Source organism: Xyrauchen texanus, chromosome 46 (genome assembly GCF_025860055.1).
Source record: "Xyrauchen texanus isolate HMW12.3.18 chromosome 46, RBS_HiC_50CHRs, whole genome shotgun sequence".
NCBI classification, from domain to species: domain Eukaryota; kingdom Metazoa; phylum Chordata; class Actinopteri; order Cypriniformes; family Catostomidae; genus Xyrauchen; species Xyrauchen texanus.
The window spans coordinates 19,310,376-19,323,669 of NC_068321.1; the positions used below are offsets into that span (position 1 = coordinate 19,310,376).

Sequence of the window (13,294 nt, forward strand, 5' to 3'; positions counted from 1 at the left end):
GTGATTCTTTTTTTTCCTTTTTATTTCTTACAATACTATTCTTGCTTAATATTCAACACTGTGGTTTCAAAATATTGCTCTGTTTATTTGTGCATCTAGACCAGACCAGCCCAAAACAGCAACATTGGTTCAACCACTGGCGTGGGTTTGTGGCAGGACTATCTATTTGGGCGACCAATGGCAGGTAAAGGGATTGTTTGTGAAATCTGTTTGAAAACAGTTATTAATTTTGCAGTTCCATTTGGTCTTTGTTTTCTGACATTTGGTGATACTAGTGGTACAGGCCTTTTTTAAATTATAAGAACTTAAAGAGGGTTCCTTTTTGATTTCATGCTGACTTTTAAGGCTGTTAAATAGTTGAAAGTATTTTTAAACAATATGCAGACAGTACATGATTGTACCACCAGACCTATTTGTTGCTGTTGTAGTGCTTAATCACTTACCGAGTTTACTTTGAGTTGAGACTGATTCTCGTCATCGTGCTCTAGTGCAATAGGTGGGGATTTTTGTGGGGGTGAAAGTGTGAGGTCCCTACGCAGGGGCCGAGCCTCTAGCTTTTCCCCAACGCGTAGACTGTCCAACTTTTGCACTGAGTCTTGGGCCGGCCCCTCCCGGGCGTCCCTGGCCCCTGAGGCATCTCGGACATCCCGCTCCCGCTCTCGATTTTTGCCCCGTCGCTGTAGCATATGTCCACGTGACTCCACGTGAATGTGCCACTCCTCCCCGTGCCCATAGGGCTTCTGTGAATTATGGGAGTCCATTGGCTGCAACGGCCTCATCTCCATTTCGTAATTGCTCAGTTTCTCCTCGTCTTGCTCTAGGAGGCGGGAGTGGGCCAAACTGTCCCCATGTATCCGTTGCGAGGTCCAAGAAGCTGAGGGACCATCCCTCCTGTCCCGCAAGGCTTTGTGATTGGACAAACTGTGATCTCGAGGCTTGTGATTGGAGGAGTGCTTGTGACCATTGGCCCGTGCTGCCCCAGCCCGCACCTCATCCTGCACTGAGGGCGTTGTGGAGCGACTACTGCCCCGGCTACCCCCTCTACTACTGCCCCCTTGGGAGGGGCGCTTGTCCTCGCTCCAGCTGTTCGCCCTCAAGTTCTCTCCACCCGAACCCCCACCACCTCTTCCCTCCATCAGCACCTGGATCTCTTGTGTTCCTCCGCGCTCCTCATCCACTGCGCTCTGCCGCAGGAAGCGGGCGTTTTTGGTGCGGAGGGAAACTTTGGTGGTGGGGCTTCGGGGAGGTGTGGAGGGCCGGCTGGGGGTGGGGCTCACATCTGGAGTTAGGTCCGGGGGCGTGGAGCCCTTCATATAGAGTTCGGTGCTGTCTGCTGTTCCGCTGGAGATCACCTCCACGTCGTTCTCACTGGAGTTCTGCTGTTTGGGTCGCTGGCACTCCACTCCTACTCGGAGACAAAAGAGACGAGTCAGAGCTTTAATTTTAAAGCATGTAGGCATGCCACATGCTTGAAATTTAGTATAGCATTCTGCAAATGTGTGTAGGTGATGAGAAGCTTCCATCTGTCTTATACAGACAAAATGTATGCATATCTAATTAAGACAATATAAAAAATGATTTGTGGCATTCTGTTTTTGACCACAGAAAATCAGCTCATCAAAATAAATTCATCCCTTAGTTTGTATAAACAAAAAATGTGTTGACCACTCTGCTCTTACAATTGAAGTCTATGGGGAAAGCTTACAATGGTTGCCCAATAAATTCCATTGTACATGTATTTTTGTATATGGGTAGTAGACAAGAAATTTGACATGTCCTGCAGTCAACATGTTCTACACAACCTATAACTTCTAAACAGAATTTTGTTGATCCTTCTATACTTATCATGTTTACTGATTTTATGACCTGATAATAATTGAGAGATTACATGGAATACTTCTATTTGTTTCCCTGTATCAACTTTGGGATACATATCCTGAGAATTTCAAAGCCTGGCATATCCAGATCCAGTCCTGCCTGACATCCAACTCCCACTGCTGTGTGTTGCTGATTGATGTCTACTAACTGCAGGCTGTGCCAACCATGCATCTGTGTACATGCCACAGTTAATTCAGGACTGACTTCAAAAACTTTGTCATTAACCTTACAGTTCATACAAAATCCTTTTGTTCAGACATTAGCTACCAACATATAAGCTACAGGCAGTGTGCTCGCATCCCTACAAACCCCTAAGTAAATATCTTTCATTTAAACTCCAAAAGGCTTTTAATTCCAACTATAAATATGGTTTTTAGCATTTACAAATCTTTTGCAAGTTAGCACATCTAAAGTTTATTCTAACATTTTGAAGGACATTACATGCCAAATGACAACAAGAAGCAGTTTAACCAATTTTATGTAAACTATTTTCGTTCAACAATTTATTTTATAAACTTCTGTTAAGTGTTGCAGAGTTTTGATAAGCCTTGATAAACAGCTGCTTTCTGCTGCTTTGGAAGCCACCACCATCTTTAATATTTACTTCAACACTCTTGACTATGTTTATAGCCATTATTCATGGCTACCATAAGAATAGAAAAGGCCTGACTTCAGTTATTCATTCATACACACTAGGGCTAGGCGATAGATATCGACGATGTCTTACAAAGATCCTGATGTCGATTGCGAATAGGCGATGATCGACAATTTTAGGAAATGGAAAACCATGGGAAGTCGCCAAATATATAAAACAGTGGCCAGAGTGTGAAACTAGCACCCTCCACCCGCAAAATGCTATGAGGCTGAATCCAGTTCACAAGCTCCTCGTCCAAATCCAAATATTTCATGCGTTGGTAATTTTTCTCATCTACCTGCAACAGGTGGGCGACGTATCGGAGTGACACATGACAAGAAATGCTGTTAATTACAAAGACACGCGCTTATTTTATTTTTAAGAACAGATATGCAGCTGCTTGTGTCCGATTTGCTGTTTGTTCAGAGTCGTGCAGCGCGAGCCTGTCATGTGGACAGTGGAACACACACATGTCTCGTGGAACAAGTGCATGTAAAGATTTTTCACTCTTTTTTTCTCTGTTTCATTCATCTGAAAACTGTTTGCAAGAATAATGTAATCTATGAGAATGCTGCAAATTATTCTTAATCTGTAGGCTATATGCAATTTTCCATCTGGTGTCATTGACGGATGCTTGCGTGATGGCAAATGGAGCCGTTAAATAAGGTGGTTAAATACGATTTTTTGATCACTTTGTTATTTTATTGTTTTTCGTTTAGTTTAAAGTGCAATTTCAATTTAGAAATGTCTTAGTGTTTATGTTTTTTGTATTTCAATAAATGAATGAAAATTTTAAAGCAAAATCAATAAAGCAAACAACTTCACTGACCCTCGGCAGAGGGGTTGATGATGTAATCGGATATTGCAATGTTTTTTCAGGCAATTATCAATAAAATAATTTTTACATAATGCCCAGCCCTAATACACACAGTATTCTAGCAGGACAGTTGAGACTCCCATAAATAATCAAACAGGACAGGATTAAAAACTCAGAAAAGGATTGACAACTTTGTTTGGCTCCAGTTTAAACTGTACGTGATTTTAGTTTTCTTTTGAAAACGTTTTGATTGCTACGTTTACGCGTCTCATCCACACTGGAACAGTGTTTTCAAAAAAACTCTCCATTACTACTTACTTTGGTAAATGATGACATTAGGAAACTGAAAATAGATTACTATGGATGTGTTCTTAGAAATATCAACCCTTCCAGGAGGTCGCATACACTAATCCAGCACAGCATGTGCGCTTATACTGTAGCTCTCCTATACTGTAAATCGTGTTGTATGATTTAATGGGATGTGATCTGAGAGTGTATAAATTGTGTATACACACAACTCTGCCAATAGGTGTGGGGGTATTACAGCTACCAAATGTGTGACTTTGTATATGTGTTTATGTGACTGCATGTGGGTGGTGTGAAAATGTGTGTGGGTATTGTGTGTGCATGCATACATTTCGGTTTGTGTGTGTCGGCTTGTTTCGCGTGGGCTCATTGGAAAGGTCAGTACTGACCTCCCCTCATCTTCTTATTGCCTCTTCTATCACTCATTACCCCCGCACGGCACGGTGGGGGCATTGACCCCTACAGCCCGGAACCATTCCCGCACCTACACGCTCAGCATCTTTTTCCCCTGTCATACTTGCTGTTCTACTTGGGCTATTATTAACACAATCATATGCATCTACTAGGGCTGGATGGTATGAAAATATACTGTATAATGTTTGATGGGAGAGATTTTGCTAAATGGTTTATTCCTCGTAGATATATCTGCGTGGCTATCAGTGGGCAGGACATTTGTTTTATAATGTACTGATTTGACTCTTTTGTTTTTTTTTAACTCAAGTATCATTACAAAATGTAAAGATAGTTTTGCACAACCTGGCTCATAGAAACACTATACCTACATCTTTGCTTCACTTTTAGGTGACTCAATGTTTCCTGGTGAAATGAACACTTGAGATGCTAAATCAAGGATGACTTTTATTCACTTTCACACAAATCACTAGTAAAACGGCAGATTACAAGCATAGGTGTCATAGGAGCACCACAAAATGATGAGGTTGCTTCAGCAATTGCATTTTTCATCTTGCATTTGCTTTTTTATCGGCTAGGTTTAGGTTTAAGGTTTAGGGTAGGGAGGTGGGTGTTGCTAAATTAAAACTCAATAGATCATTAACTTTTTGCACCACTCAGTTGATGTTTTGCCTCAGAACTGCCAAGATACATGTAAGAAACCCCCCAAAAATTTGCGAAACGTTCGCCACAGTCACGTAATTATTATGCACCCAATTTTCCACATAAAACAGATAATGATCAAATGAGATGAAGTACCTTTCATTTGATAACTATTTCATTCACTGGACTATACAAAAATAGGCATGGTACCAAATAGTTATTTAATAAAAAAAAAAAGAACATTTTGTTTGACTATTTTGTTATATCTACTGTAAGTGATGTAAAATTACTCATACAGTGTTGTACGATTTTGGCCATACCACCCATTCCTAACATCTACCTTTCTAGCTTGAGGTGGCAAAAAAAACAAAAAACATTTATGAGCACTAAATCATTCTCTTCATCTATATTTGTAAGTGTAAGGCAACGAAAGAATCGATGAGAGATATTTTAAGCATTCAAATCACAGGGGGGAGTGATCTTGTCAGAGTATTTAGTGTTCAGAGCTAACTGGAAAGCACTGTCGAACAGTTTGAAGTCCCAGTTATTTTTAGTCTCCAGACTCAGCTGGTTGCACTCACTGTTTCCTCTGTGCTGGAAAGAGGGGGAGAACTCTTTGGCGGTGATCCGGGCCAGTCTGCACTCTTCCTGGGCTTTCTGTGCTGTTACTGTCGCTGCTTCCGCTTTCCCTCTGGCATGAGCCGTCCTTAGGTTTGAGTTGTACAGAGAAAGACACAGTAAGAGCCATGTTAGAAAAGAGCAAAATAATGGATTTGTGGACAAACCTGCATTAAAACCTACAAATATTTAAAGACAACACGACAAGGCATTCGTAATGCATTTAACTTACATTATGTGACTTATTTACGGATTAAACAGAATATTCAGAGTGATAAATGTAGACAAGATTTGATTTTATCCTTCAGGATTTTATTGGAGCGTGAAATGTAAGGCTGTTATATGATTGTAAATATAATTTTTCCCCACCCAAATGGTCTTAGTTACATCAGTGAAGCAGAAAATTAGTTTTTGAAGTGGATAAAGTTATTACATTTTTTACATTGATGTAACAAGGACAAATGAACATTCATGGCATTCTTATAATTCATGCATGTTTATAAAGAAAGCAAATAGGGTCGTTTTTGATTTCATGTTGTGTTCAAGCAAATTCCTAAGGACACCAGAATGTTCTACCAAAAGTGTATTTTAATATACCATTACAGTATATTATCATGTTTAATTATCAAGTTCTTTTAAATGGTTTTGTTGTTTGGTTTTCATTGAACAACCCTGACCACATATAAACATATGGTTTCCCAAATTAGCAATCCAGTCATTACATTTATAAGGAACATGCATCAGTGACTAGCAAGACCTTCACAGTCCGATTATCCAAGGGTTGATGATAAATACAGCCTAAAGGCAAACAATTACACACCAGTCACCCAGCCTCACTTGGAGTGCTGCTCTGAGGACCCAACACAGTCATGCCTCCCTGACACTGTAATTCTCACTTGTTTTTATGGTGTAAACTTGCCAAGACTCTACTTTGTGACCTGTAAAACTGTTTTCACTACAGTTTTAATAACTATGTTGGAATGTAGCCTAAATATCTCATGATGTCAGGTGGTTGCAGAATGGTTTATGCAGTGCTTTTGCAATTTACTCCAGAAACCTTGCCAACAGTCTTGAAAAAACAAGCATGGTATTTTTTCACAAGCCAATTTTTTTCTACCAAGATGCAGTGCAATACATGACTATTGTTCAGTATTTCCCAAGTGCACCTCTAAGAATAGTGAACAGTGCTGCTTGCTGTGCCTGCTAAATAATTCACTGAGGAAATCAATGTTGTCTGTGTTTCTGTGTGAATAAAAGTGTGCTAGTTTTCACAACCACCCCTTTTAATGTGTGATTCCCCATTCATCACAGACATCTGTTTTACCTGTTCTCGATTGAGACTTCTGCTTTGATGATGACGCACAATATTATGCTGGTGTGTTAGATAGTCTGTAACTTGTAACTGTAAGTTTGTTATGTATCTTTAAGTATATATTAAATATCGCACCATAGATCTTATTCATCAAAAAAATATTTGATTGGATCACATAAAAAGGCACTTTTATACAAATAGTATTTGAAATGCATTTAAAGGGATAGTTTGCCCAAATTAAAATAAATAAATAAATGAATCCATCCAACCACCCACCCACCCATCCATCCATCCATCCATCCATCCATCCATCCATCCATCCATCCATCCATCCATCCAGATGAGCTATAGGAACACATGAACCCAAGCCATGAGGATACTTCCTGTTTCTCTATGAACTTTTTCCTTGGTCTACCACTCTCATTCTCTCTCTCCTTATTTGTGCAGTGATTGTCTTGGTGCAGTATTGCATGACGATGCTCATCGATTGTGATCTCTTTCTTTTGCTCTAGGCTATCTTCACCCAGTCAGCCAAAGCAAGAATATGAGCGCGTATGAGAGTGTATGTGAGTGTATCGGAGAGTTTTGCGTATGAGTGTGTGATGGTGAGCTATGGCGAGGTAGGTCGGATGAAGAGATCTTAGGATTGCATTCACTCAGTGCCTTGCCGGTTGTCCTGGCAACGGGAGAGTAGAGAAAGTGAGGGAGAGCATAAGATGGCGTGGGGTATAAAAAGGACAAACAATTAGATAACAGAGGAGAATGAGAGGAGGATTGTGGGATGCGTCTGGAGGTGTTGAGAGTACAGTCAGAACTCGGCTGCAAGTGAGAAACCATTCATTCACTAATAGAGGGCCTGTAAGCGGCATGTACAGTATATACCACACACACACACATGCATGCAAATAATCCTGATCCATAGGTTCTGTGAGAGGAGATGTACTGGTTTTATTCTATTTATATAGTGAATATTCCTGTATACATTCTTGCATGGTAATCAGGGTATCCAGAATAAATTAAGACTTTCTTTTTTTATTGTGAAGGTGCAATTTAATTACCACAGAAGCACGTCAAGGCTTAACTATCACCAAAACAGAGAATGAGAATTTGTTTGTCTGCAAATGCTTTTCATGTGGAGTTCAAAGCGGCGAATCATGAACGCAGCTTCATGATTGCTTTAACAAAGCAATCAGCTGATGCCAGCTGATTAATATTGTGGAGGATGAGGGTTTAAGATATTTAATGCCCATTGCAATGAATTTGCAGCCTATGGGGGGACTAGTTATTTTAATTAGTCATTCTCCCACTTAGACTTAGTGAAACGTTTAATGTTACTTGAATTGGTGCTATTTTAGTGCATTTCTATCTTTATACTGTGGAAGACTTTGTTAAGAAAATGTTAATAAAGCATTAAATTGTTACTTATTGTTTAGTTTTCTTTCCTAAATAGGAAATAAATGCATTTTGACAGGAAAAGAAATATATATATATATATATATATATATATAGATACATTTCAACACTTTCAAAATCTGCAAGACCATGAAATATTAAGGGATTAATCACAATAAATATGTTTTCGACTGACAGCACTAAAAATGTTATATCAAAATATTATCAATATGTAAACAGATTAAGGTGACTGCAATAATTCAAGTTTTTAACATTCTAGAAATCTGAATAAGACAGCTGGCCTGTGTCTGTATTAATTAGAATTCTGGGTCACATAAACACCTTGTGCTGAACATACACATTTTAGCAATCAAAGAAACACATATAAATATACTATGTATATCTGATAGACAAAAATATTGTAGTAGTATCTTGGTTTAAATTTTGCATATAGAATAAATATATTCATGTATACAGTCAAGGCCGGATTTACCACCGGGCTGATTGGGCCGGTGCCCGGGGGCCTCCGACCTGTAGGGGGCCTCCAAGACCCCACTAACTGTGTGGCCTCATCCTTTTTTTTTTTTATTATTTATTTAAAATTAAGTTAAAATAAAATTAAATAATGAGTGTGTGTTTGTGTGTATGTGCGTTAACAATCATTTATTTGGACACAAAGTATCATGATCAGTTTTTTGGCTGTGTCGGCTGTGTCTGATGATGACAATGAGTCAGGTTACCGCGGAAACTGTTGATAGCGGCAAGACCGGCGGTAGAAAAAGAGAATTGAGTACATCGAAAAAAACAAACAACATGGATAAAAAACGGTGGAGCAGTGGAGCCACAAAATGGAAAGCTAAAAGGGAGAAGGATAGCAGAGAGGATTTAATTAGGAGAAATATTCCAACCATAAAGAGCCTTTATTTAGCGCGGTGCCTGCGGTGATGCTAGCGAAGTTTAGCACAACATCCAGCCTTGCTATTTCAGATGAACCTGAGCATCAGCACCAGCACGACAAGACAAAGAACCACAGCCCGGCTGGAAAGACAGACACCTGCTGAAGGCGGCAGAGACCCGGCGGTGACGGGTAGGTAAACGTACATTACCAGTTGGACAGCCTCAAAATGTAGTTCTATCTATTACTTTTTCCCCTTATTAAAAACCCTGATTATTATAGATGCCCGGATTGGCGCTGAAGCCTTCCGAATCTCTGTGCACCGACCCAACTAAATCAATATTTTTTCTGATTTCGCTAGAGTCCAGCACCCGTATTTCACCACCCCTCTGTCCCCGTATGATAAGTTGCTTTTTAAATCATGTAACGTTGTTGTATTAATGTTGACTGTTAATTTTTATGACCAGATATGCGGTCTAGGCTTATCAATGCATAATATGTGGGAGTCATTCTCTAGTTCAGGGTACTTTCACATAATATTTCACATAATATTTTAAAAGTAGCCAATATCTTTCGTCTTATTCCGTCAGTTCACTGCAGAGAAGTATCGCTTTGTTGTTTTTAATATTTTTAGAACCTTCTGCTGATTAATCCTCTGGGGTCAACGGACGCGCCGGCATTACGTCGTCATTACAGCGGAAACAACATAAAATTCTCCGTCATTTTGGGGCATACAGAAAAGTGTAAGACGTCATTAGAGACTATAATGGGTCTACTTTTATTTGTGTACACTCACATTAACAACAAAACCTTGTGCTTTTGTAAAATAAAGAAAACAAAAAGGGTGAGCTATCAGACGTCTCTGTCTCCACGAGCATATTTCTGAAAATTTCTGGGAGGGGGGGGGGGCCCAAGATTTTGTGCCCAGAGGCCTCTGCTTTCTAAATCCGTGCCTGTATACAGTGCAATCAGCATATTCCGAATAAACCAAGACATCCAAGTATTTTACCACTATTATCTTCTGGAAATACTGGAGATTCTAGTTCTTGCCATTAATTTAGATGCATTTTAGCTATTCTGCATAGTAATTTAATCAACATAATTCTCTTATTTTTCTATAAATATAATACACAAAGACTACAATAAATGACAAAATGTAAGCCATGAGACTGTTATGATTCTTTCGCTTATCATCTTTAGTGAAAATGTATTAATGTTCTTTTACTTGTGCTCCAATAATGTGTTTCTTTGATCAATGTAGTCTCACAAGTTCCGGTGTCTCATAGCACCCAAAATCACTTTTGTTTGGACATGAGCAGATACAAATTAATATTCTATTCTGATTAATAGAGCTATAAGAGAGTTGCCTTATTTGGATTTCTTGCAATAACGTTTTTAGTTTAATCAAGTTAAATCAATTGGGTCAACACATTGGGTGTTCGTCCGTTCGGCTCTGTTTCATGGTTGGTCTACCAGGAAAATTCCCAGCGCTCCCTATGGCCAGTCCACCCCTGGTCACATACATTAACACTTATTCACGTGCAAACACTCTCACCCTTCCATAACGCGAACAAAGGTCCACACTCCCTTGTTCCTTTCGTCCTACATATTGTGCTCAAACACGTGCCGGCACCTCCCACTAGTTCTTTCACTCTATTTCATTTACACACACACACACACACACACACACACACACACACACACACACACACACACACACACACACACACACACACACACACACACACACACTCTTTTTATTTTTTTCACAAAGCCCTGCCTCTCATTCACATTCTCCTCTCTTGACTTTTACAGAAAGCTATGAACACTCTCCCTTCCTTTTCATGATCAATTACACACGCACGACTTACAGTACAACTGTTCCATCTTTTTAAGAACATTTTAATCACTCTATAATACAAAGAATCTTTGACTAACATTGTAAGTGGACTTGCCAAAATATGATGCAACAAAAGTGTAGATTATGGCCACTTTAATAATAAATTGTGGAATTTGATTAATGTCAGAGATTCTCAGAAAGAGATGGTGGAGCTAGTGTGAAAACAATAAACTAATCTCTAAGGATGGCCCAAATAAGCCGCCCCATGACCATCAGAACAAAGCTTTGAGTTGCAGATGACTCATGGTTGCTTCCGGCATTAGTGCCTCAGTGCAGGTGTAGCAGCTCCTTTGACCCTGCCAAGATAATCAGATTAACTGTTATGTGATATTCTCAGTCATCTAGATCTTCACTAGTCTATCCTGCATCCTGTTTGTGTGTGTATGTGCGCATGTTTGTTTAATTACCTACTGGATGTGTGTGACTTCAAGTTCTGCAATGTATTCTTTGTTTAATGGAATGTTTCGGGTTCAATACAAGTTAGGCTATTTCGACAGCATTGTACTTACAATGGAAGTCTATAGCACAAGGCATTGCACAGGGATAAATGTTAAAGAGCCAATATTATGCTAATAATAATCTAATAATAATAATAATAATAATAATAATGGTTGGACATTACCATGTGTATTAGAGAGATAGTGAGCAAGTTAGGCTTGGACTACCGTGAATAGTGGCAGTAATATTACAGCTTCTAATTATATAATTATATAAGACTCTTGAGATCTACCATTTTGCTACACAGTTTTAGGTAAAAGTCGGCCCACAGCTGAATAGTAAACCCTTACCAAAACAAAAACTTTACATAGCAAGTTAGCCGAGCACTACCGTGGATTGCAGATGTAAAATTACTGACTGTAAAAATAAATCCATCTCCACACTTGATCACTATTCACGATAGTAAGATCAACAAACAATCTGCATAATTCTACACAATTGTAGGTAAAAGTGGCCCGCAGCTGATTAGCAAAACTATTTCAACATTAGCTAGCAGGTTAGCAGAGGCCTACAGCTGTGCACTGGGTGTACACCGTAGCTGCAACACAAAACTCTGCATTTGAACTATCGGTAGCAGATAAATCCACAAATAATCAAACATACATACAGGTTGTGATCCAGAAGTGCCAGATTGTCTCAACAAAGTGGGAAATGCACCATCTTTCAGGGTTAAGTGACTTGAAAATCCGGCACTGGTTATGGTTGTACTGCTAAATAATTATAATACATTTTAACCACTGATTCCAATTCAAATAGGTTTTGCTTTCACAGTGAAAAATATAGCATCTTCTCAACATGGCGACAACACTAACCCAACTCATCCTGGCCTCTGCTATAACTATGTTTGTTTGAGGACAGTCCAAAGTAGCCCTGGATTACGCAAATTTGTTACATAGTGACGTAGATACTTTTACGGAAGAAATGGATGGACTACAAACCAGGCGTTTCGTGTAGTTCTTAAGCAGTGTTGTCTGTGGGAGAGAATAGCACCCTTTTGAGTGGACTTTGTGCTACGTAACTTTGCAGACCTTTTACATGCACATAGAGCTATGTTACACATTAAAGGAAAGGTAAAATCCCCAAAAGCATAATAGGACCTCTTAAAAAACACAAAGTTTCAAAAGTATAGCCACAAGACTTAAATATTACACTTGTTATCATGTGTCCATTATATTAAATCACTTACTAAGTTATATTCAATCTTTCAACTCATGTCATGACCATGTAAAGCCAGTAAACAAGATCAATTTCACACAATATGCGCAAGGACACCATTGAACCCAGAAAATTACTTGTATTGAATTAACTTTTATTGAACCCGGAAATTTTATTTAAAGGGGATTTCTGCGCCACTAGCAGCACCAATTGAAATTGCAATATTTCAAAAATGACTGTTTTCAGAAGTTTCCTTAATACTCCCAGGATGGAACATATAGTCCAACCCCAAACTCATGCCATTGGTTGAGCCAATGTTGCTCTGTTGGCCGGGCTGGTCACTATGCTCAAAATAAGCTAATTTTCGATAACACCATATAGTTTTCGGGGGAATAAACCTAAGAATAGCTTACTTATATTTGTCTCTGTATATTAAGATGGGGTAGGAGGAAGCATTTAAATAAAAAAATAAAAAAGTGTAAAGATCAAATCAAGTTCAGATTTCGACTAAATGTATTATTTTATATACAGATATATATATTATCAAGTATTATAGCAAGTGTAATAACAGCTAGGCCTGTAAATAAAATGGTTGTTGGCTATACCAGGTTGACTCCAGCAAGCATTTTTTTATGTTTTCATGTCAAAACCTCTTTCGAACTATCACTCCCTTTAGAACACTTAGGCATTCCTTAAAAATTCTCATTCCTTTTATTTTTCTCTACTCTAAGGGTCACTCAGTGCACCCAAAGGGGTGCTCCATTCTTGGTAAATTATTTTAGGTGTGCTTAAAAATAGAGTACCCACCATTTCCACAAAGAAACACTACAAACAAA

At 38.9% G+C, this 13,294-nt stretch overlaps 1 protein-coding gene across 2 annotated transcripts in view; it reads right to left on the bottom strand.

Moving 5' to 3' along the window:
- The window catches only part of LOC127637906 (junctophilin-3-like), a 44,828-nt gene that overhangs the window by 4,181 nt on the left and 27,353 nt on the right, over positions 1-13,294 (bottom strand). For both annotated transcript variants that reach the window (XM_052119148.1, XM_052119149.1), the window contains exons 3-4: positions 5,270-5,394; positions 444-1,405 (exon numbers count right to left, since the gene is read on the bottom strand). In XM_052119148.1, coding sequence (XP_051975108.1) covers positions 444-1,405; positions 5,270-5,394 — 1,087 coding nt within the window. The remainder of the gene's footprint in view (positions 1-443; positions 1,406-5,269; positions 5,395-13,294) is intronic.